Raw genomic sequence first — 25,459 nt, forward strand, 5'->3', positions numbered from 1 at the left:
AATTGCTGCTTGAAAATTCAATTAAGTAAAACAAAGTTCACAAATATTAAATAGCAATAGAACATAGAAAAAATTGTTGGGACTAGCAAAAGAAAAACATGGAATAGTTGTGCTTTTGCACCACCCGGGTAGTGAGTGATATAAGCAGCATTGTTTGGGAGTTGCCACCTCTGACTCTTGACATAAATGAGAGAAAGTGGTTTGAGTTTTGACAGAAGAGAGGACGAAGTTGATAGATGATGCATGTACTGTCCTCTCTGAGGTTTACTTTTTATTTCCATTTTCTTGTTATTTGCTTTGAAGCCTGTTAAATCATCTTCAGTTTTCTTGAACTGGTGGAGTACTAAGCTGTTTCTCTGGGACTGGTTTTGTGATTTTGGTTTTGAGGTTAGACTTGAGCATCTAGACTGGGGCTTGATTCTCTAATGTATAGGATTTGAGGTTTTTTAATGACTCTTCCTCAGCCTCTGTAATAGTTTTGGGTTTTTTTCTATGTCTACCAGATCTTGAGTTATCAGTGAATTGGGATTTCTGGTGAGTATTATTGTATCATTGGTGACTGAGAGAGAGAGAGAAATCACTTCTATTCTTAAACTTCTGGAAAAAGTACCAGTATGTATCAAATTGTCAGTAGACCAGGCATGAAAAACATTACTGACTTCTGGGGATGAGAGAGGAGACAGTACAGACAGTACCTTTGGGCCACTGTGGTGAAGAGCAGCACTTTGATTTTTTATGTGCTGCCCATGTGCTAAATTTCAAAGGTTTGGAGGTAGAGGCTTGCGTCTTCTTGTTGATTTGTTTGAGTTTTTCTTTTTAAACTTAATAGGTGAGTGTTCTTAACTTGTTTGAATTCCTATCATAGTCACAGTGTGGTCGTTGTAAAATTCATTTGTTAGCCTTTCAGAGGAAAGATGTGCATGCTTATTGTAAATTACATGCATCAAATTGATTTGAAATTGGACCATTAGCTACATTGATTTAAAGTGCCAGAAAATTGATCTAAATTTCATAATTTAAGAATGGAACTAGTTTCTCTTACTTACATGAGGATGATTTATTTAGAGACCAACTGGAGCATGAATACTTGTATAATAAAGTAGATAATGGACTGACAGCAGTGCTGGGAAAGAAATAAAAGGGCTATCACAGTTTGTTCAGGGAATAATTTTGTTGTAACCTATTAAAAATCAAACATACCTGAATATTTCTGGAGATCTTCTTAAATGTATTTCCACATACCATCACATTTTTTACCATTGCATTTCTTTCCTTTCATTTTTTTAGTATGCTTTGAAGATTTGGCTGGCAAGCATTGTGTCTGTTGAATAAAACCTTCAAAATAAAAGGCTTTTCCTGTGTAATAAGTGAGAATGATTTACTAGCATATTAGATTCAGAAAAAGCTGATTAAGAAAATTAGGAAGTTAAGTATACTGGAAAGTTTGAAAAGATGTCAGATACTGAAATCACCCCGAGAAGCAACAGTTGGGGGAGATGTGTGAAAGTAAAATTTGAACTCTTTTGTTTCTAAACCTTTGCACCTGGTGGTAATATTCTGGGTAAACTGTTAATGCTGTGGCTAGTTTGTGGAGCCAGCAAATACAGGTAGGCCATGTGCAAATGTACACAGTGTTTTGTATCAAACAAAGTGAAATTGCACAAACTTGGAGTATAACAGTCTTCAAGCAACTTAAATAGTGAATTACCAAGTGTAGGTGACATTGGCAAATACTCTTATGTTTTAGAAAATTTTTAACCACTTGAGGCAGTTAATTCTATTACCTTGGATTACTTAATTAATAGCAAGAAGTGCATTAATTAATTAATTAATTCATGTAGTGACCTCTGATCCATAGAGTGCTCTTAAACTTTAAATGTTTTTTTTTTTTTATACCACTGAATTTGAATGTCTGCATACTGAGCTTTTTCTTATTTGTCTTAGATTCTTAATGCTGCCAAGCATAGCCCCAGGTTTGTGAAGGTGCCCTTTGTTACAGGGGGGTCGTGTCTTAGTGCTGTGACTTACTGAAGGCAGAAGTGGAATGGTCATGGAAATGTGCAAGGGGAGCCTGAGAACCAATTATTTCTGCTAAATATTTTCTTGGAGCTGAAGGGTATGGGTGATGCATATGCTTTGTATTAACTTCATATTAGTTTCATCATTTTGGTTTCATCATTTTGCCTAAGTCATGTTTTTGACATGGGCTAATTCATTGTTATCTTCAGCAGGAAACTGATTTTTTGTTTGTTTAGTGTGAATGGATTTTCCTAAGTGTGCAAAAACTAAATCAGAACATTATGATCAATTGTGGTTATTCCTGTTGTGTTTCACTATAGTCTTGATACCTTGTGTATGCAGAGAGCAGCACTGGTGCAAAGCTGTGTGAATAAATAATGTGTGTAATTAGATTACCTGTTAGCCTATAACAATATTTTGGAGGGACTAGTACAGAATTTGAGAGCAGGGGTGGGAAAAAATGAAGAAGGGCATTTTGTACCTTACTGTGTTCGGGTTATTGAAGCTAAGTACATTGTCTCAGGGAATTCAGTTATATGTGTGGGTTGTAAGACAAGTTATGGCAATTCTAAACCTGAAACAGTTTTTGAAAAAGATCAAGATGCACTAATTTTAACTTTTCCAAGCGAAGTTCAGCAGATACGATAAAAGAAATTTATAAATGCAAGTGGAAATGAGAGGCAAAATAGTAGGTATGGAGATTGAATTTAGTTTTAATAATGAACAAAGGCTGTAATTATTGATTATAGTAGGCAATTAGGTCAGTTATGTTAATGTGTGTGCTTAAATTTGATGTTTGTTTAGATTCTTTGATAAAGATGGTAAGTATTTAGATAAAAATACTTTATTCAGATAGAAATAGTGGTAAGATGTTTTAATTCTGGTAATGAATGAAGTGAGCATTGGGAGAGGGGATGGAGAGAATCAATGATTGTTCTTTAAGCTTTTTGAGTCTTCTTTTGGTGTTAGCTTACAATAAAAAGTGTTAAGGTCTTACTTCTAAAGTATTTTTTTAACTTTCATCTGTGAACTTGCCGACTGGCTGTTTCACTTTTCTTGCTTGATAATAATTTAAATATATAATAAAATTATTTATTCACCCATATTTCTTTAAACCCAACCATATTTCTACTGGTATTAAATTTGTTAATGGCCAAGAAAGTAAAAATGACTTCAAGATGTTGTTTATATAGTAAATGCATCTTTTAAAAAATTGCTTTCTAACTTGCATTGTGAGTAGTGCCATTAGTAATGAACATCATAGAGGGACCTGACAATGTATGAATTATTCACTGGTAGATTATTATATCTTTGTTGTTAGCATGCAAGATAATGAACATAATTACTGTGGCAGTGTACTCAGGGGAATGTGTGGTTCTTCCCTCTGTCTAGACTGGAGTTACCATCCAAAGGAGCTTTAAGCAAATATGGATGAGGTCTGGTAGCTGCCTTGCTGCTGCTTGTTTCCCTCTGCTGCTTTAATAAAGGCATATGCTTTGTACACTTTAACCTTAAAGGTGGTTTGGGTTTTTTTGGGGTCAATTTTGGTTTGGTTTTCATTTTTGAGAGTAATAATCATCCTTCTGTTCTCAGTCTGGCAATATTGTGTACTTTCTTAAAGGATCTGATGTGTAATTGTAGCAGCTTTGGAGATGTACCCTCTTCTGTTAGAATGGTCTATTATAGTAAATTAGTATGAACAGTCTAATTGCTTAGGAAATCCAGGGTAAAAGGTTAATCAGCAATTTAACTTTCTTTAAAAGACTTAGCTTGTTATGATTTACGTGTCTTGAAGAACTCTGCGGGCATTCGTTTGTGCGCTCTCTAATCTGTGAGGATGTCCACCTGATCTTAAGTTAAGCTTTCTTGATAAACCAATACTTGAAAACCAGTACTTCTATTTTCTGTTTTATATTATGATAACATAAATTATCTGTAATAAGCCGTCCTAATTAATGTTGGTAAATCTAGAGCTCTGCTCCAATTACACACTAATCAATTATACACTAATTGAATTCTACTTAGCTTGATACAGTGCATCATTAATCAGGTTCAGATTTAATACAACAGATTTACTGTATTAACCAAAAAATTGGTGCATTCAAGTAGGGGGAAATAAAGGAAGTCACTAGGCCAAACAGTGTACATAAATACTTTCTTATCAATAATGTGTTACAGAAGATTTAATTTTTCCTGGGGGAAGTATAACTGAAACTAGTTCTTTGTGAACAGATTATTGTTATGAGCTGAAACCACCGATAATATAATAGATTTAAGCAGATCATGGTGCTTGTTCTGAATGTTATACCTAATTATCTAATACATGCAGTTGCCCCGCTTCTAATGTTATTTAATGATTAGTTATAAATTAAATGTGTAAATTCTGCTCAGACTTTTAATGGCATTATCCATATGTAACTCTTCATAGGAGTTTAACCTATCTGCTGTGCTTACCAGTGAGACAGACATGTGTGAGGAGCTGTCTGCATGCTCTCTTTTCCTCCTCTTGAGCAGGGCCTAGGAATGACTGAAATCTGCCACCTGGATTTACTCTAAAAGTTTGAGTTGCAGGGTGCATTTACCTTCAACAGTAAAAGGTCACACAGAGCTAATATGGTTTCCAAAAGGGCTACCAAATAAAGACATTAACCAGACAAATAGAAAATTCTTCCAAATAGAGGAGATAGCCCAGCTAACAAAACAAGGTCTGCAGATGAGATCACTTAAAAAACCTCTGTGCTTCTCAGAAATAGTTGAAGGGGAATAAGGGAGTTGAACAGATATTTTATAAAATACTAGGTAGGAATTAAATTGAATAATAAACGAAGTTAAATTTTCTTGCTCGGAGGACAGTATGATAAATTCTCATGTATCTTTGCTGGAGAAAAGAGCAGGAAGACAATTAGGTTTGGAAAAATATTTTGGAAACCATTACTTGAAAACAGGAATAAGAGAACACATGGATAATGGTTGCTATCTTCAGGCCTGCTGTTATGGATAAAATGCATGTTTGCAAAGCAAAGGATTTGAAAAAATACTTTTTTTGTGATTGTGCCTGTTAAGGAACAAAAAAAAACATAACCAGGACTTATTTTCTTTTGCTATATAAGCTCTTGGTTTCTCCACATTCAAGATTTCTGCTGATAACATGCAGGCATTAAATTCTTAAATCTAGATGGTTTGCAATAAGGGCTTGGGAAAATATAGTTATTTGTCTTAGAAAATCTTAATTTGAGGTTTGTCTGTGATGCCTTGATTGTCATTGCCATTGCTGCTGCATTTTCCTGCCCTAAATGTTTAAAGCATATTAAAATAATCCTGTATTCAGTTGAACAGCAGATTCAGCCAATTTTTCCAGATTTTCAGATCAGCCTTTTAGAGCTCTTCAGTTTGCACTGTTGTAGCTTGATTTAGCTTAATAATCTTTGCCAGCCAAATCTGATTTCTCTGTTGTAGGATCTAAATTAAAAAAAGAGGTAAGGAAAGGTCTTTGAAACATCTCTGAGTATTAAATACTACAGGTTTTCAGGATGCATCTTTGTCCAGCAATATCTTATATTTTCATTTTGTGGATGTACTTGTTCTTTCTACAAGTTCACAAATGCATGGTTAATATCAGTTCCAGTAACAACGTGATGATTGTATATGTCACATAAGGCTTTGCTTTTGGGAGTATTTCCAGTGTGGATGTGCCTTCTCATTATCCCTGAAGGTGATTTGAAGTAATTTGCCTTGTTTTACACTGAAACTGACCATCCACATTTATACAGGCAGTTATTGCCTTCTCCACTAAGGTGTCAGTAGCTGTCAGCAGTATGATTGTCTTCAGTTCTTTCGTCTTGATAACCAGTGGTATCTCCATGCCAGTGGTCTTAGACAATATGATCATACACTATTTTTTATGTAGAACTGTTCAGAGCACAATATGAAATGGAAGGTGATTCTGACATGACAAGATGTCCTTGTGCATAGGGCATCTTACACGGTGGAAAATGGGATATGTACATATGAATGAAAAGAGAGATAGAGAAAATCGTGCAGGTTCCTGTACAGCAGAATTGAAGAATCTCCTGCAAGATTGATTTCTGGTCTTCTGTGTAACTTTTCCAATTTTTACACATGATTCGTTTTTCTCTTCCAAGTGTTTGACTTGTGATCTAAATACAAGCACTCATATATACAGTGTATTTTATACATATGCACATATACATACTTCTTTCTGATAATTGGGGTTTTTAATTTTTAATGTAACTTTTGCTTTTATTACTATTCTTGTATGACTTAAAAGTCAATAAAGTGATTTTTGAAGACTGTATTGGTTACCTCTGTATCAGCTTCTTAGATATTGAAAGATAGCATTTTTCACAATTGTTTAGTTACTAGAATGCAAGCTTGAAATACAACTTGCATTTGGCTCTGTTTTGACAATAGTAGTTAATAATGTATGGTTTTTGTTAAAGCACTGTTGAAAAAATATCTCATTGAGCTATTTGTGGTGTTTTTTTAAAAGATGTTTAAGATTTCACATTCAGTTTAACTGATCACAGATGAAACTGTAAATTAATACCTCATGAGTTTTACTGACTGCAGGGCATTGTTTGTGATTCAAAGCTGCTTTGTTCCTACTCCCTGGGAAAAGCAAACAAATTAGGGTTCACCATTATATCAAACTACTTATTAAAACTGAAGACTCTGATTTTTAGTTTATTACTTGACTGTGACTTTTACTATAACTTGTTAAGAACATATTTTTAAAAGCCTAGATTTTTAGGAATTAAAATAAAATATATAAAATTGGTTTAAATGTTGGTCTTAATTCACCTTGGTTGAAATTTCATACTTGAAGGATTACATGGCATACAAAGTGAGAAAATGCAAGGTACATCAGTTCAACTTGGTTTTTTATATGTTTCCATTGCTACTGACTTGTGTATGGTCTTCATACAAATAATGTCTCTGCAGAAAACCTTCAGTCATTCTTACCTAGAGAATGTTTGTTTCTTCAACTTGCTTTTTTTGTATTCCCTAATGTCAGAAAGCGTTTGTAGGGTGGCTTTTATATTTTTACTATTTTTGCAGCATTAATGAATAAACATTGGAGAGGGAAATAGTTTTGCAATTTGAGACATTTTTCCTATGCTAAGGAGTTTCTAACAACAACTAAGGAGTTTCTACTAGAAAAAGATTGACTTTGCCTGTGGACAGAGTGGCATATTCAAGGTTACAGGGGAGTCACCCACCATGTATAGATAGTGATGCTATCTTTAAGCTCTCTACTCAATAATGCTCCCTTGTGGATCATCTCACAAGGCCAGCAAAAACTACATTTTGAAATGTGTTTGAGTTGGGTACTATTGCTGTACTGTGGCAAACACCAGCCAGCCTTGGGCATAAGAGCAAATGTGGTTTTGCAAGCAATTCAGCCATGCCAACATTAGTGTAATGCACCAAGTATTCTCAAAAATAAAGCAGTGTGCAACTGTGACCAAGGCTGCTTAAACAGCTGAAGTGGCTTATGTTCCTCTGTTTGATTTTATGTAACAATGTAGTTATGGTCACATCCACTCAGTTCAAAGGCTTAATTACTAGTATTTGAGACTAGAGAGAAGGGCTGTGAAATACAACAACCATTTCTAAGTATTTGTGTTGAAGAGTCATTGTTAAGCTGTCCATATTGTTTCTAGACATTTCTTTTCTGCATTAAACTCCATTTTTTTCAATCTTTTCTTAAGAATTAGTTTGTGAAGAAAATGTTATTATCAAATTAGTGGTAACTGTGAAACAGTTAATTACCAGGTAGTTATGCACAGGTGTTTTGCTTCAGTGGCTTTCCTGACAAAGAAATTAACTTATGTGGTATTTGCTGTGTCAAGAAGTGGGCCCATGTGAGCCTGATGAGCTTCAACAAGGCCCACTGCAAGCAGAGTCCTGTACCTGGCTCAGGGCAGCCCCTGCTCTCAATCAGGCTGGGATAAAAGGGGCTGAGAGCAGCCCTGCCAAGGATGACTTGGGGTCATGAGCAAATAGAAAGCTGAGCATGAGCCAGCCAGGGTGGGCACACAGCCCAGGCAGCCAACAGCATCCTGGGCTGCCTGAAAAGCAGCATGGCCAGCAGGTCAAGGGAAGGGATTCTGCCTGTGTGAGACCTCACCTGCAGTGCTCATCCAGTTCTGGGGTCCTCAAGACACACACCTGTTGGAAGGGGTCAGGAGAAGGGCCCCATCCTTCAATACTTTCATAGTGAGGTATGGGGCTCTGAGCAACCTGTTCCAGGTAAAGATACTTTACTTATTGCACTTGAACTAGTTGACCTTTAAAGGTTTTCTGTAACCTAAGCTAGTCTGTGATTTCATGGTCCACAATTTATTTCTGTACTTCATAAAGAGAGATTAATTTTTTTTGCAGGCTTAAAGATAGGAAGGTAAGTTTCTTTCTCCTTCATTGCAGCCTTCTTGGGAGTGGAAGAAAATTCTATAATGCACATCTCCTGTGACAAAATGCTGTCTTTTTAGAAATACTGTTCAGCAAAAGAGCTGGTGGAATTCTGTGCAACATGACAGCTGACCATTAGCTTCTTAATAAAAGCATGAAGAGTTACACAGGGTGTCACCAAACATGTCTTGTTAGTGTAGTGGCAGGGTATGCGCAAACAGGGGAAGTCAAAATTACTTTTTTCAGAGGAAAACACAGGGTTGTCTTATTTGTGTCAAATATTTCTATTTTTCCTTTCAGTCCATTAATTGTTCTGCTGTGAAATTAATCTTTTAAGTGCTGCTTGGAACATTGATTTTTGAAATTACTTATGCAGTACTATCCCCTTGTAGCTTTGCTGTAGCTTGTGATTTTCTTTCTTTGTTTTGTTAGGTTGGTGCCCCTGTGCCTTGCCCTGCCCTCCCCAGTTCATTGCATATGCTAATTCCCCCCCAAAAAGGTGACCCTCTGAGATGGTGCCTGTGGAGTGAAGAGACGGACTGACTTGTCATAGGCTGTGGGATGAGTTATTTTTAGCTGTTGGCATTTCAGGCTGGAACACTTCATTCTGTCGTGCTTGTTAATGAGTCATCTGGAGAAAATGGGCTTGCTTTCAGAGAGGGTCTGTAGCAAATAATAATAGGCTAATCTCTGCAGGAGATACTCTGTCAAGTAACTAAAACTCCAACTGGAAAATGTGCTGAAATGGAGACTAATTTCCCTGTAAGAATAAGCATGCGCTCACTATTATTATTATTATTATTATTATATTATCATGTATATGAAATCTCAAAACCTGGGAAACTTAGGAAGAGCCTGGTAATGGTATAATAGTGAAATATTTTTGAGGAAGAAGCTTAATTGAAAATAGTCACATTTTAGAGATAGAGAGGAAAATATAGTTGCTTCCTAATTGAGAACATTATACACTTACTAAAATTTGAATGTGTTCCCTAGATCTAGAGGAATCTCCTGAAAAAATCCCTAAGTAGAGGAGCACCATAAAAAGCTTGTGCCTTTGAGAGAACTCCAAATTCATTAATGTTATGCATTATTTTCTAGGATTAACTAGCATCTTTGCTTTTTTCCCTACTGAAGACTGTATTTAATTTTTTTTTTTACTTTTCTGTGTGCAATTTGTGGTCTCTCCTTCAACTTCTTCCTCAAGGTTTGAAGGTTCTGTGTTGATACAGCATGGGAGGCTTTGTTTTGGAGATGAAAATATCAACACTCAAGGAAAAACCTTAATGTAAGAGTAACTAATCAAAGCTGTTGATCTGGTTGCTTTGTTTTTGTGTTATTGAAATTCCAGACTTGGGTAGTGCAGATGATTCATTTGTTTAAAAAAAAAGGCAAATATTTAGGGCAAACTGTTGAAAGACAGGATAAAAAAGACTTCCAAACACTCTTGTGTAAGGGAATGTTTTAAAGAATAGCTTGAGTATCAAGTCTTTTGTCACTTTTGGTACTTCTAATGCCACTTACAGTCTTTACACGTGTCTTATTTTGTTTATACATCTTCTTCCTGTAAAGCAGATTACACATCTGAAGACTCCTTTCTTTTTTGGTGGCAAAAGGATATTTCCTTTAGAGCTAATAACTTTTACACTCCATTGATTATTAAGCTGTTTGGGTTTCCCCTTGATTTATAAATGGAGTACTGAGATAAAAAAGAATGCTTTCTCTTACCTTATTGAGATAAATATTTTTTGCATTATTAGCAGGTGTTGACCTTTCAATGTATACTGTTTTAACTCAGCTTCTCATATTGCTATGGTCATTCTACAGAATGGTTTAAAACATTCCAGTGTAGTGATTCTGATATTACCAGTGTGTGCTGCTCCTAATTAACGCACAATGCTTGGACTGGGTTAGTCAAGATGAATTATTAGACATTTTAGAAATTTGGCAAATATCTACACTGTGGACAGGAGTGTTGGGGTCAAAACAGTTGAGAAACCTATAAAGAAACTTGTGTGAGTATCAGAGTCAGTTTACCTGCAATAGCATGCAAGTTTTTTCCTACTATCAGTAGGTGACTGTCTTAATGTATATTGAAGACAGAGCTGTATTGAGAAACAGAGAGGATAAAGAGAGCTGAACACAAAATATCTCTTGGTATTTACTGATGGTTGTGCTCTAAGCAGGGTTTTCTGCACTCATCATTTGTTCATCAGGAAAACTATTAACAGTTCACTGCATGTTAATAGGAGCTTAGAGTGGATGCATACTGTCTTCTTGGTCTACTTATATCTCCTGATCTATTTTTAATGTTTTCCTGGTTTAAGTGTGCCAACTGTCTACCAATTTATAGAATTTAAAATAGCACAAGAGTTGAAGAAAAATAGATGTTTTAGCAATGTAGTTGCATTGACATGAACAATTTAAATTACTTCAACAAGAAAAAAATTGGCTTAGGTTGTGGTTAACAACTGTCACCATTATGTTGGATTTTGTGTTAATAGAGAATATTGCTTAGATTAAATGTTTCTTGATCTGAGTGATGCATGGGAACAATTAGTTTATAATTCTGTTTTGAAACAGCTCTGCAAAACTTTCTAATATCTTTTTGGCTCAAAATTGGAACCCAAACTTTGCACATAACACATTTTTTACAATTTTTATGTATTTACAGATTAAACTACAAACTGTAAAATTTCTATAGTAAAACATTTCTGTCTACCATGTGTGAATGTGCCTATGGATTTTTTGTGGGGTTTTTTTGTCAGTTCATTACAGTTTAATATGATTTGTACTACAGCTTTAGATAATCCAAATTGGAGCAAAGATACAGTCTAGGATGTCTTGATGACTAAATACTCTTAATATTAAAATATTCTTGGCAAATACTTTATTAAGTTAAACAAATTTTCACTTTGATGTGAGCTGGAGTAAGTTGATGCTTTGTGAAACAGCAGTTTCAATTAGCATTCACTAAAGGTTTATTGACAGTTAACACCTGGTCTCTACTGTGCCAAGTGGGAAGCATCTATTGCAGTCTCTTATATTTGTTGCATAATTAGGATTATGATCTCCAATTTGCTTTTAATTTTGTAAATCTAGTCTTACTTTCAAAACCTGTTAGTCTTTTGTTCCTGCATTTTTATTGTAGATCAAAGATACTGATGATGAAAGGATTAAGTTCACTACTTTTAATATGATAAACAATTTGCCCTTTTACTGTTTTTAGTTAGGAAGTAAATTTGGACATGAAAAATTTACTGGTAGGTCTCATAAAACACATATTCTTGCCATGCTACTTCTGAGAAGCAAAAAGAAAATAGTGTTTTTTTGAAGTAGTATTCTTGCACAAGCTGCCAGATGTATACTGGGAACATCAGGAGCAAGTGTAAATGTAATGGTGCTGAGAAATAACAAAGGAAATGACCGTGTTCCTTTGTGCTCCAGAACAGACTTGGTGCATGCAAGGATGAAGAAGGTCAATGCTCCATTCTTTGCCCTGCCTGCAATGCCTTTTGATCCTTCTTGGCTATGCATAAGGGCAGAGGGCTGTTTCTGCCTACAGTGTTTTGCAACAAACTCTATGGTGAAAATCCCTAGATGTGTCCACAAAGTGGTTGAATCTTGGCTGTTGGTTTGGAAGATCTTCTTTCAAAAAGACAGTGGGAGGAAAGCATGCAGTTGTAGTGAATTACTGAACTGACAGAATTTCTTTATTACTAGTGTTCTCGATTACTGCCCTTATATGAAACTTCTTAAAATATTTTGAATAGAAATTTAATAGAGGGAGGGATGTTGTAGTAATTATATATTATACACAAATTTTAAGGCTTGAAAAGGTGCTCTGTGTATCTATAGTGTATGTATTTGTAGTGTTTAGAGACAGAATCAGAAACGTGCTCTTTTAATTATCTAGTGGTTGAGAGTGGGGGGTTATGGGGTTTGTTTGTTTTCGTTTTCCTACACCATTGTAGAATATCAACAGAAAAACTTGCTTTGTGGCTGATACTTCTGAGTGTAATCATATATATTTTTGAGATAATGTAGAGGAAGATATCCAGATAGTCTGGAATAAGGGGGGGGGGGGGGGTTTCAAGAACACTTGCATAAATTTGCCTCTGCTGAAAAAAAAAATCTTTCAGAAATTTCTTTAAATCATGATCTTAAGAGCTGATGTTTTAACCTTACATTTGAATGACTGTTACTTCTTCCATCTTGTTTCAATATGCCTAAATGCAAACACATGTGGAAAATGTTCTTTTGGCTTTTATCAAACTGACATTTAAGTGCATTTTTTTAAACCTCACTAACATTTGTGGTAAAATATTTCAAAGCTATGAATCTTGCAATTTGCCTATGCATTTTTTTCTTTTTTCATATAATAACATTTGGTACTCATAATCCTAACCTGGTTGGAATTACTGGCTTTTTTCATTTGGTGTTTGTTTGGATGAGGTGATTAGGAAAATACTTCATGTGAAATTCTAGTTTGCAGCAGTAAATGCTTCCATGAAGAGTCACCGGTCTGTGAACTTCAGTAAATAAAGGAGAAAAATATGATGATGTGCTCTATTCAATTGTGGCAGTCCTATTCCTAACAAATTTAGCTTTCTGTTGTGTTATATGGCTATGGTGCTAACCTGTCTGCAGTACTTCTTTCTTAGCATGCTTCATTCTTCCCCTTTGCTCCCCTACCCCTTCCCAAGCTCTTTAATTCTGTGCCAAGCTAATAAGAAGAACTAGCTCTGCATAAAGTCAGTCATTGCCAAGCAGCTGTTATGAAGTTTCCTCATGTACCTCTGTGATTGTACTTCATTTCAAAAGGGGATTTTTGCTCTTTCAGGTTCAATTTTAAGTAAGAGCAACCAATTATATCTGTATCTCAGAGACTAGGGATGAAAGTGTTCATATATGTAACTATCCTTTCTAGGGTTTGAACTTTGAACAGAGTTGTACAATTTAGGTAGAGAAATTAGTACACTGTTTAGAGTTAAAAATATGAATTGTACTTTTTTAAAACCCACAGAATTAGTTCTAAAATATTCTCCCTTCTATTTCTGTTAAAAAATAATACTCTCTGATTTAATTATCATGTTTCAATCTCAAGACTAGACCTTTTTCTTAAATGTAAATTAGATTTTTCTTAGGATGAGATTATGAGGGCTTCAGCTTGCCTGCTAACCCTGACCAGGGAAGGTTGTCTTTCAACAACATGTGCCCCATCTGCCTGGCGCTGTGGCTGCCTGCATTGTTCTGGCACTGGCCCAGGCTGTGATGAAACTGAGAATGTGACAGATGACAGCCTTGTCCAGATGTACGCATAACTACTTCTGCCATGCCCTGCAAAACAATCAGGATGCAGGTTTGGCATTATTTCCTTGTTTGTGTTGGTTTATTCCTTGAGGGTTTCCTTAAAGATTGAAATAATATTTGGTGTTGTTCTTGTAGTTTTACTGAGCTTTTATTATTATTAAAACAGGTTGTAAAATATGATTCTCGCTCTCTTACATACTTTCTTCTTTAATTTATGGAGTGATTTCATAGGCAATTGGACACAGGTTACTTAATTTGAAGATTTAAGTAGATTTTTAAAAAAATGAAAGTAAAAGGATCAAACATCCAACTGTCAGCATATTAGTCTGGCTCTTCTCACAGCTGAACATTTAAAGCTATTGCCATGTCTTAATATGAATGCTTCTTGCCAGTAAAAATAAATATCTGGCAAAGGTGTCAGAATCACCATTAATTATGATTTTTAATTAAAATCTAATTAAAATTCATCCAATACCTTAAAAACATACAAAATCCTTGTCTACCTCCCTCTCTTAGAGGTATAAACAATGGCTGCATCCCCAGCCAGAACATAACCTTTAAAGAAAAGGAGTTATAGACTTAGGTGCAGCTTGCAACCTTTTATTGATTATTTAAGAGGTTTTCATCTTAGTGGTTTTGAAGGTTTTTATAACACCAAACAAAATATAAAATCCACTGAAAATACTTTATTATTATTATATGAAATAGCCTGATTTTTGTCTTACGTTCAGGCTGTCATTATCTGGTTATCTGACATTCAAAAGGGCAAAAAATACTTTCCTCTCTAGCTGCTTTTGGCAGGTGATTTTTTTATGTGTAGTTCCTGCTGATGTGTGCTATTGAGTACATCTTAGGTAATAAGCAGATATATCAAAAGATATCCAGGGCAACATACCCTGCTGAAAAACAAGAGATTACTTTTCTCTATTTCTTGCAGATAAGTAGCTTCTGACATATGCATCAGGATTGGTTTTTTTCTGGGGCACTCTCAGTGTAAGACTGGTATTCTGTGGCTATTTTACTCTTTGAAAAGGGTTTTTTTTAGTTTAATATAAATTATGTCATAAAACTTAACAGCATTACTTGAATTGCTTTAATTTTCCATAGTCTAGCTCCACTGCCTTATGTTGACTGTTTTTGGTTGTAGGGAATGTTTTATGTGCTTATTTTTCTTGTCAGTTTGATTTTGGAACCATGGTGAGCCATACATGAGTGTATCTGTTGCTGTGTAACAAGAAGACAGTCCCAGCTCCAAGCCCCTAAGAATTTGTGTATAAAGCAAGTTATGAGAGATGGGTATTGATCCACGAGAGGATTGCCAGTTATTAGGCTGGAGAGTAGCCTCGGGAAATCACACAGCCTTGCTGATGACTTTTTTATGACATTATGGTGAAAGATAGTTTGAAGGAAGATTTAAAGTAGTTTTGCTAATAGTCATAGAAAATTCTAGTAACTGGACATTGGATGATATCATGGCTTAGTGAGAGAAAAGCTATTTTTGTTGACAGCTTTGTGCCCGGAGGCTGTTGTAAATGTGAATGTACCGAATGAAGGATGGTATGTTCAGTGCATTGCACTGCAGGGCCTTGAAAATGTACAGAAGTGACTTCTGCTTGCATTGGCAGGGAGAGAGCTGGGGTGAGAGGCAAGAGCTGGTCAGAGGGGGAGCTGACACAGATGATCTTTGCAGGTGTCTGAAGGGATTAGATATTACAGCAAATGCATTTTTCTTTACTGTACAGTAAATCATGCTTTTTTGAGAGGTGCTATGAGAAGGAATAGTGTAAGGTTTACACATATTTTAGTAAGAGCACACAGAAAAAGTGACTAGTAATGCTCAGGTTATGAATGGTCTGAGAGTCAAACAGGGTGTTGCAATTGTCAGCAGTGATTTTTACTGGGAGAAAATTCTAACAGCTGTCTCCAGTTTGAGGTAACAGTATGGCATATGTTAGAAGAGTCTGTGACTTCTAAAAATCAGCCTCCACCTCCTGTGAAGTAAGGAGATGTATTTTGTTTTAAAAAAAAGGCAGATTATATGCTCATTCTTGTTTGTGCTCTTTTGTGTAATAGCTTCTTCTACTACCACCCAATAATTTTTTTAAATAACCATTAATTCTGCCAAAAGTGAGGCTAGTGAATAGCCTCACCTTCCAGTATCAAGTTCAATTAGGAGTACATTCTCTTTTGAAGAAGGGGAAAAAAAAGCAACTGACAGAAGTGTTATTGCCTTTACTGTAACTGAGCAAAACATTAACATATCCCCTTTGGTCAGTGCTAGAGGTGATCATCAGTGCCACAGCTGAAAACATATGCTGCTGCAAATGCAAACTTCTTTTTGTTAAAATATGCTTTAATGTGGTGGACAAATTCATGGTACTAAAAATAGAGGCCCCTTTATATGGTGCCGATTGTGGGATTTATTATTCTGTTATTTAAGGTAATGGTATGTTGTGAGGTCAGAAAAAAGGTCACAGTTCTCAGATACAGCACAGCCTTAGAAATACTCAGGAACGCCAGCAACTACAGAACATGAAGCAAAAATAATATTCCATTGTGCTCATAAGGTTCTAATTTTGCCAAATTCTCCTAAGTGTGATAACAGCTTAGTTCTGAGGACACGTAGCAGCCCTGTTCAGCATTCCTGAGTCATAGAGCAGTTTCTACAGTTGGACTTGCTTCCTTCAAGGGGAGGTTTTCTAAAAGCAAGCTCTGTGTTTCTGAGGCCTGCTGGAATGAGTCTTCTCTGTGCAGGTCCGGCAGGCAGCATACAGTGACAAAGTCTGAGTTCCCACACTGCCTGTGCCATCTGCTGACATGGGGAAAAATGTCCATCTGACTCTTCATCTTGAGATAAAAAATGATGAGCATTCTGAATTTTGAGGTCATTCTTGATGCAATTCAGGCTCTTTTTGATTAAACCAACAGAATTTATATTGTCCTTCTGACATGTCATGGAAAACGACCAGCAAAATTTACTTTAGTTGCAGCTGTATGAACTCATTATATTTTATGTAACAGACATTTAGAGATGTTAACTTCACCATCCTAATTCGAAGAAAAGGACATACATGTTTTTGTGTTCAATCTGAAGTAGTGTAACCATCATTTGTCTTAGTGTATTAAGTAATTGTAAAGTAATTTGTTCAGATTAGATTGCATAGCTGTCACCTTGAAATTTTTATAATACAGATGGTATTTTATGGCAATTTCCAATTTTTTTTCTCCAAATTCAGATAGTCTGTATTTTATTCTTCATTTGAACTACAAGATAATTATTTGAGCACATACTTACCTAGATATAGAGATACTTACATGGGTGCTCAACTGAAGTTTGCTCAACTGTGTTTGCAAGTTTTAACATGCGATTAAATAATGTGGACATGGAAACTTCTTGAATTTCCTTTAGGTAAAATAATTAAAATATCAACTTGCATGCTTATAGATATACAAGAATACAAAAATAACCATGTGACTTGTACAGTACATATTCAAATTGAGTGAAAAGGGAAAATGTCAATTAAATTAAAGAAAAAATATTGCCAAAATACTTAATTGGTTCATAATGGTTTGACTTTGCTTGAAAAGCAATTGTTAAGAGACCTGTTGGGTTTTGTTATTTTTTTCCCACTTTCAGCTACTTGCTATCATTTAAGGTTTCAATTGCTTGACTTAGAACTGGTGGATAATTAGTAGTGTGGATAACTGTGAAAAGCATATGTAGTAATTTAGTTCTTGATTCTTTCTAATTGTCTGCCCATTGGTAGTTCACTAGGGGTAAGTAGCTCATTATTCAAACACTTGAAATGGAAAGTACTGTAAAAAGAAAAATGCTCTTATTAATAAGATGGTATTGACAATAAAAACCTTTTAAATAAACAAGTCACTATTTAACAAATCTATCCCCAAAGCTGTTGTTCACATAATGTAAGAAGATTGGAGTTGTGAGGAGGAGAGAAAGGGTGGGGTTAGTAGATAACATTTATCTTGCACTGTGATTGAAATAAAGATGTGTCACTCCTTAAAATGATGCTAAAGGTAAACACAATAAAATGTATTGGAATACATCTAACTGGGCAAGCTTTGTTTGTTGTTGTTAATAGGCATTAAAGACAAATACACGCTATTAAAATTAGGGTAATGGAGGTAATTTTGAACCTCATATCTGCAAACAAAGTTTACTGTAAACAGTTTGACTGGTTTGCAGGAGTACTTCTGAGTCTGACATCTTCTGAGGTTGCTGGTCCTGCTGTTTAATCCACTCATTTTGAAGTGTACTTGGAAATTAAAGGCATGAAGCAGTATTTGTGCATAGACTTCCTGCAGACTCCATTACTCCCTCATTCCAGTTCCCTTTTCTAGAGCCTGTGACCAGAGAAGAGACAGTTCTTGAGAGGAGACAGTTCTCTGATCAGAGCTCTAGCACATATCCTAGACAGTGAACAGTGCCTTACAGTCACTGGGTCTTAACCAGAAAATGTGATATGAAATATGAGGGTAGACACTTCTGTTAAAAGTTCAAATATTTGTTTTAGTATTCAAACCTAATATACTACTGAATATTGACAGAGAATTCTATATTTTCATAGTAGGATGGCTTAAAGGGTTTGAAAGTTCACCTGGAGACACCTTTTCTGTTATCAAATTTCCTCATATACTGCTGGATTTGTTCATCAAAGTTCTTCACCTGTCTAAAAGTACTATTTCAAATGAAATCTTAAAATATAGCACTACTCTTTGGGTTAAGTTAATTTTGAACTAGGCACCAGATCTCCTCAGTCTTCTCTCTTAAGCTAGAAACAGAATATAAAATTCAATGAGGTGGAATAAGCATCTGAATATCTTTGTTTATGTAATTTTTCTTCAAGCATGTATTTTACCAGTCTAACAGTTCAGTTCTAACAGTTTGCAGTTGTGTTTATGCTCCAGATAATTTTTCTCCCCTGGTTGTTTACTCCACTCGCAACTTTTAGGTGAAGAGTTCAGTTTGATGTCATACTTTCTATTGTGACTTGGACAAACTCTAAATGAATTTATGTCTAACAGTCAATCTATGTGAATTTCTTGTTTTCAAGTAATGTGATGTCATCTACTTCTAATCTTCATTACTTGTTTTGGAAAAAAAAATTGCAGAGTTTAACTTTTTTTCTATTTTTTCTTAACAGATTTGAAGAACTTGTGAAAAAGTTCAAAGTAGAATATCATGCTGGTGGTTCCACTCAAAATTCCGTTAAAGTGGCCCAGGTTTGTTCTTCCTTTGCAAAGAATGATTGATAATTTCAAGTGTTGTGTTTGAATCTGCTCTATGTTGCCTGTTTCATCATGAGCACTGCAGAGTGGCTATTTGTGATTCTGTTGCTCAGCCTCTGCTGGTAGTGTTGTTTGTGACTTGTTTGTAGTTGTGCTCTTTTCACAAGTGTTCTGCAAAGGTTACAGCTACACCTCCAGTGTACCAAGAGTGAAAAGCTTTTGTCAAAGATGTGTGCTGCAAGGAGAAGAGGCGAGGACAAGGTCGCTAGCTGCAGTTAGGAATCTTACACTGGGAAAAGTCACAATGACAGTGGTTAAACAGAGACGTTGTTGAGTCTCTGTGCTTGGAGATTTTCGTAATGTACCAGGATGAGTCCTTTGGTCAGGCAAATGTAAATTTGAGGCTGTCTCTGCTTTGACTGGTATGTTGGACTGGAGAATTGCAGAGGTCCTGTCTAGCCTGCATTGCTCTGTGATTCTAACCATATTTATCCTGTAAGAAATTCAAAGTTTGTCCATAAAATACTGAAACATAAAACTTTGTTTTATACAATGGGAATGTTTCTGGCTGTGGGTATGATGAACAACAGTAATGATGAATTTAGTTTCAGGTGTGTTAGGTTTTCTATAACTAAAGTATGCCTTTTGTCACAACACTTTCAAGCATATACCTGTCTGCATATTTTCATGTTATGAGAGATGATGTAAAATTCTGTTAAAAATACACAATACACAAGTGGCACTTAGGATCTTCTTGTTAATGATCCTGGCATATTAACTTTGATGCTCCCTATGTAGTTAAAACTGACTGCCAGATAACATTAAATGCACATTTGGAAGAAATAAAATTATATTATAATAAAGGTTGCTCCTCCCTTTGCCCCCCGTAAAAAGGAAAAAATTATTGTCATAATTACTGTTCCTTTCTACAAAACAGTTGTTGCTTCCTTACTAAAGTTTTCATTTTCAGAAATCCCAAATGTCTTGAAAATATTTTGGATTTTAAAAAAAATAAATTTGCATATGTTTTAATGTATATAATGTTGTCATTCTGAAATGGCTATGTTTTTAAAATATAGTCACCATTCTGAGCTTTTTTTTTAACCATGGGGTCAAGACAGTTTTTTGCTTTTGATATTTCTGAAAAATCTCTTGATCAATGGAACTCAAGTTATTGGAATGATTTTCTGTTAGATATCATTGGTGCTTAACCTATGGCAATGGTGTAAAGGTGGTGCCTTTTCCTGACAGCTGATTAGAGGGAACTCCCTTTTGGAGGGAGTTCTGGAGCTGTTTATTAGTTGAGAGACGTGAAATTCTCCTTCTCTTGCTTCATTTAGTTTGGGGAGGTTTAGAAGTGAATGTATGTGATAAACTCTGAGTTTCTAAACCCCGAAGTGTTCCAAGAGCCCAGGATTTTAATTCCATCTCTCCTTGAAGTGACCTCTGTGGCATTGGCTAATTTATTAGTAAACTATGTTTCATTTTTTAACTGTCATTATTCTATCAGTCCAGGCATTGTTCAATAATTATACTATGAAGTACACGGAACCCATATAGAGTCAAGGAAATGGATGAAATTTCAATCAGTGTAATGTAGGTATTTCTGTGTCAATGTGCCTTTCTTACACTGATCAGGTTTTGTCAGTGAATGTTTCCTTTATCTTGGCTCAGAGCTGGGAGCCTCATTCAGCTCCAGTTGCCATCTGGAATTGTATTTGTCTCCAGAAGGTTTGTCATCTCCTAGTTTCTGTTTTAAATAGGATTGAAGCTTAAACAGTTGTGCATGAATAACATAACATCACTAAAAAGACTTTAAAAAGCGACATGGGAGAATGGGAGAGAGGAAAAAAGTGAATTCTGGAAATCTTGAAAGAAGCTGTTATTCTGTAAGCTTTAGCAGAAGAAAAAAATGTGGAATGATAGGGGAAAAGTAGTTGAAATGTAAATCAAAAATTACATTAGAAATTCTGGAAGAGTTTTTGCAGCAATATTCATTGGCTTATTGGAGAGAACGAGTGTGTAAGTAACCTTAGAGAGAGCCAACTTAAATATATATTAATTTGTTGAAAGTAATGGGAGAAAGAAACACTATTTTAGGAAGCTTATCTGGTGGCTGAAAAGTAAAGGACCAATAAATAAGTTCAGAGTGCTAAGGTAGCTACACTTGGTGTGAATGTGGATTCTCTGTGAGACGAGGCAGGGAAGAAATCCTAAGAATACAGCTCTTACTAATTTCTCAACATTATGGGAAAAGCTTGAAAATGCGTGCAATGAGAGTCAAAACCTAAAAGAGGTTACTCCAACTGTTTCAAAGTTGGACAGAAATAATGAGATGTTAAAGAAAGGCATCCTTGGAAGCCTGACTACAATGAAATGCTACTGAGTCAAATGGTTGGAAATGAGCAAATAGGCCCTGAAGTCTGATAAATGGCTTTTTTAAAAGCTGAGCTCTCAGTGGAAAGAGCAGTGTAATAGGAAAAGTGCAAAAACAAAAAGATCAAATTAAAAAAAAGGGAAGAAATTAGGAAGCAGCTCAAGGTTATGGAATTGTTTGTTTCAGATAGATAGACCCTCTTTAAAGGTCAGAAAAGAAACACTATGTCAAAACAAAAATACCCAAAGGGAATGGGTGGAGAAACTTTAGAGTATGTAATGTGTTTAAAAAGGGAAAAGGAACCTGTCAGATGCTTGCTTACACGGTGTACGGTGATCATCTGGTGATCATCTGCTCATGATGTATGAACACATCATCATCTGTTACATGTGCTCAAATGTTTTGGATATTTCCTTTGTACCTGCAAAGGTAGTATCATCTACTCAAGAAATGCTCTCTGTCTGTTTCTGAGCAGGGTAAGCCAGTTTGTTTAAGAAAAAAAGAAAAAAAAGTCTTAGAAATACTGTATTTGTCACGTGTGAAAAATCTGAGATAGTAATCACAGAAAGAGCCAATAGGAAGAAGTTTGGAATTACAAAGAAAACTGGGAAGAAAATGAGGCTTAAATCATGGGGTTTGCATAAACTATAAAGCAAGTGAAGATTTTAGAAGTTTACAAAGAATTAACCAGAATTGCAGTTAAGCTGTGAAGAACAGAGTTAGATTTTATTTTTTTTCCAGCATGTTAACAGAAAGGAAAGATGTGAAGTGCAGCCATGGAGGAGGAATTTGGCTGGTAAGGTACGAAAGGGAATCTCTGTGTTTTTTCAGTGTTGTCTTGCAGCAGAGCAGGAGAGTGTGTGGCACTCTGCAGGACTGAGCAATAGCTGGAGAGCATTGTGGAAATCAGAAAGCTGAAGGTTTGCCCTGTCGACTGCCCAAAGCAGACATTCTGTGGACAGTGTATCTCAGCAGGGTCAGAAAAAGAGAAAGGTCTGGACATATGAGGGAACAATAAAAAAGTTGGGGTTTTTTGTTGAAATGCTTCTAAGGTACAATGGAGAAGACATATTTCCAGGAAATGAAATGTGGAAATGAAATGTGTCACATCATACATTAGAGGGGAAGCTCTGTAAAAGGAAAGGAAAGAGCAAAGGAAACATTCCTGTTGCAGAAGAAATACAGAAGACTGTTGGAGTAAACATTGAGAGGATGGAGGATAAATGACAAAGGCAGAAATTCAGAAATACCACACTCTTCAAAAGTGTGTTATATAAGCATTTTTATCAGTAGAATAATATTTCTTAAAAATACCTGCAAATGGTGAAAGGGAGTACCAAGAACAATGTGAAAGTATTGAAGGGCAGTGCAAAATCTCGTTATGGTTAGGTTTTCTGGAATATTAAAGTTGTTTGAACTGATCCTGGAAAGAGTTAGGGAGTCATTATTTTCATGGCTTGACTCATGATATGAAAGGGGCAGGGGGGAAGTGATTGATATATTCCAGAAATGACAGTAGCAGGCATAAAAATGGAAAAGATAAAATAAATGAGACAACAGTTTAGTCATTTCCTAATGAGATTAAATTAACAGTAAATTATGCTTCAGAAATACTAATTCATATTAGGAGAGTAATGGTGACGAAAAGAAGTGAAGAAAGTGGAGAGAGAATGTGAGAGAAATGACAAAACTGAGAGAAAAGTTAATAAGTAATATGGAAAAACAGTATAAAAATGCAAATGTTGCTCTGATTCTGTATTCCCTCACTGTCCCATTCTTGTTTCTTCCTTACCAATCTGCTTTCCTTGTCAACTCTAATCCTTCTTGCATGTAAATTTGTTCACCTGCAAAATAAAGATGGTTAACTACGACAGACTGAGTACTTATAAGGCCTTAAACACAAGTCTTATTGAAACATCTTTTTGTTTGAGACTTTAGTTTGGGACACTGGAAAAATAGGGACAGAATGTAAACAACAGGAAGAGGGTAAAAGGAATAACAAAGGGCTTTCCTGACTGCAATACAATATGAAAACGGATGGAGTCCAGATAATCAGTGAAAAATGCAGGTAATATGCTTCTAAAGGTGCTGTATTACTATTAGACACAGTTGTTGGGTTGTTTTTTTTTCCTTAACCCACCAATAAGATGTTGATAACTTTGCTGGATCAAATTTCAATTGATCAGGCATCAGTCACTAAAAATTGCTTGATAATACTTTGGAAAATTAGGACTAGAGAGGATGACTAAATTGCAATCCTTTCATTTCTGGAATAGAAACCAACATTTAACTTTCCTGTTAGCTTGGCATTAGAATTATCCCTTTATACTAACTTTTAGTTTTGCTGTATGTTTGAAGTTGTTATGCATGCTTAAGAACAAAAAGTGTAGGGGTATCAAATTGAAACTGCAGTGTGCTTCTCTGACCTTTACTTGTCTCATTAAATTTTGGCTTTATATCTAATATGATATGTGACATCTTGCTTTAATCTGAGCTCTTGCAATCTCTCCAGATGATTGGATCCATTATATTAAATCTATAAAATATGCATACATGTAACTGCATGCAGTTCATAAATAATGTATTGTTTTAGGGTTCTGCCAACAAACTAAATTCAGATTCATAGAGACAGTGTTTTACTACTACTCAGCTTCCTTCCATAATTTTAGTTAAGTCTGTGCCCATCTAACAGCAGACATTGATCTGGAAAGGAAAAAAATTCTGAGTCTTTTAATAGGGCTCATGACTTAAAAGTATGTAAAGCAAATAGCTTGCACATGCAGAGAGGGCAAGTATTGCTGACCAGGCTGTATTTGCATGATTTTTATCAGCATTTCTTTTGGTTTTAGAGTGCTGAGGTTAGAACTGCAAGAAATAGTCTTTGAAGTTTTATCTTTCTAACACAAGTGCTGCATTTCAAGTTCAATTTGATAGAATTTTATAACTTGGATTTTAAACTACACGACTTTGGCAACAAACAGCACATTTTCTTTCTTGTTTTTCTGGAAGTACTTGCAAAGAATGCCACAATCTTCATCCTCAGAATGGCAGCTCCTGGTTTTTGTCCTATTTTCTTAATAGCTTATTTTTGTTCTAGCAACTCTAGTGTTGCTGTGAATCTCACTTAGCAGCTAGAGAATCCTGTATTGTTTATTAATCCTTGGTAGATATGTGAAATTCTCATTACACAAGTTTTATTACTGCTGATGCAATGTGAGCTTGGGAGAATGTAGCTTGACACGTTTCAACTTGAATTGGTAGGACTGGCAGGTAAAGGGAAAAATGTAAAATAGAATTTTGGGGAAACTTTCATATAGATAACTCTTGGGAATTCACAGTAATGTTTGTATAATGACACCTGATAAAAGCATCATAACTCCCTTTTTCTTTCTGCATTACTTCTTGCCATCTAATTGTAACCTTTCAATTTTGGAGCTGTGCAACATTTTTGGGAAAAGCCTACATCCTGTCATTAGATACTTTAAAGAAGTTTGGCTTTAAGATAGAGTACATCTTTATTAAGAGTAAATAAAGTGTTGATTGGAATGACATTTAAATGTGGGATAACATTGACAGAATAATATGCTAAATTATGTTGAACTTTTGAATTCACATCAGGGAAGTATGGCACTTTTCTGAATATCAGTCTCTATTTCAAGCACTTGTAAATTAATCCAAATTTTCATTCTTCCATTATGATTAAATTGTTCTGCTAATCTAAAGGGATTGTGTGTTTTAGCATTCTAATGAATTTATGAGAATTTAGCTTTGAAAAATGATTCATGCTTGTTTATAAAAAGTGGTATGCTCTAAAGGCTTAGAAGTATTTTAAATTTTGACTACTTGTTATGTGTGTAATTAGCCAAACTTTGGATTTATATTAAGTACGTGTGTCTACTGGGTCACTTCATACTTAATCCAAAAATAATATATAAAATTAAAAATTTATCTATAAAGAATACTTGCAGGCACAGAGCTGCATTTTATAAACAATATGAGCTGTAATCTTGTAAACATCTAAGTAGCTTCATTGCAAATGATTCTGTGCTTTTAAAATAAAGTTTATTG

General features: G+C 35.3%; 1 protein-coding gene across 2 annotated transcripts in view; it reads left to right on the forward strand.

Annotated features, from left to right (window-relative positions):
* ADK (adenosine kinase) overlaps window positions 1-25,459 on the forward strand; it is a 268,546-nt gene that overhangs the window by 53,016 nt on the left and 190,071 nt on the right. For both annotated transcript variants that reach the window (XM_066554332.1, XM_066554333.1), the window contains exon 4: window positions 18,930-19,008. In XM_066554332.1, the coding sequence (XP_066410429.1) occupies window positions 18,930-19,008 (79 nt within the window). The remainder of the gene's footprint in view (window positions 1-18,929; window positions 19,009-25,459) is intronic.

Source organism: Molothrus aeneus, chromosome 8 (genome assembly GCF_037042795.1).
Source record: "Molothrus aeneus isolate 106 chromosome 8, BPBGC_Maene_1.0, whole genome shotgun sequence".
NCBI classification, from domain to species: Eukaryota; Metazoa; Chordata; class Aves; order Passeriformes; family Icteridae; genus Molothrus; species Molothrus aeneus.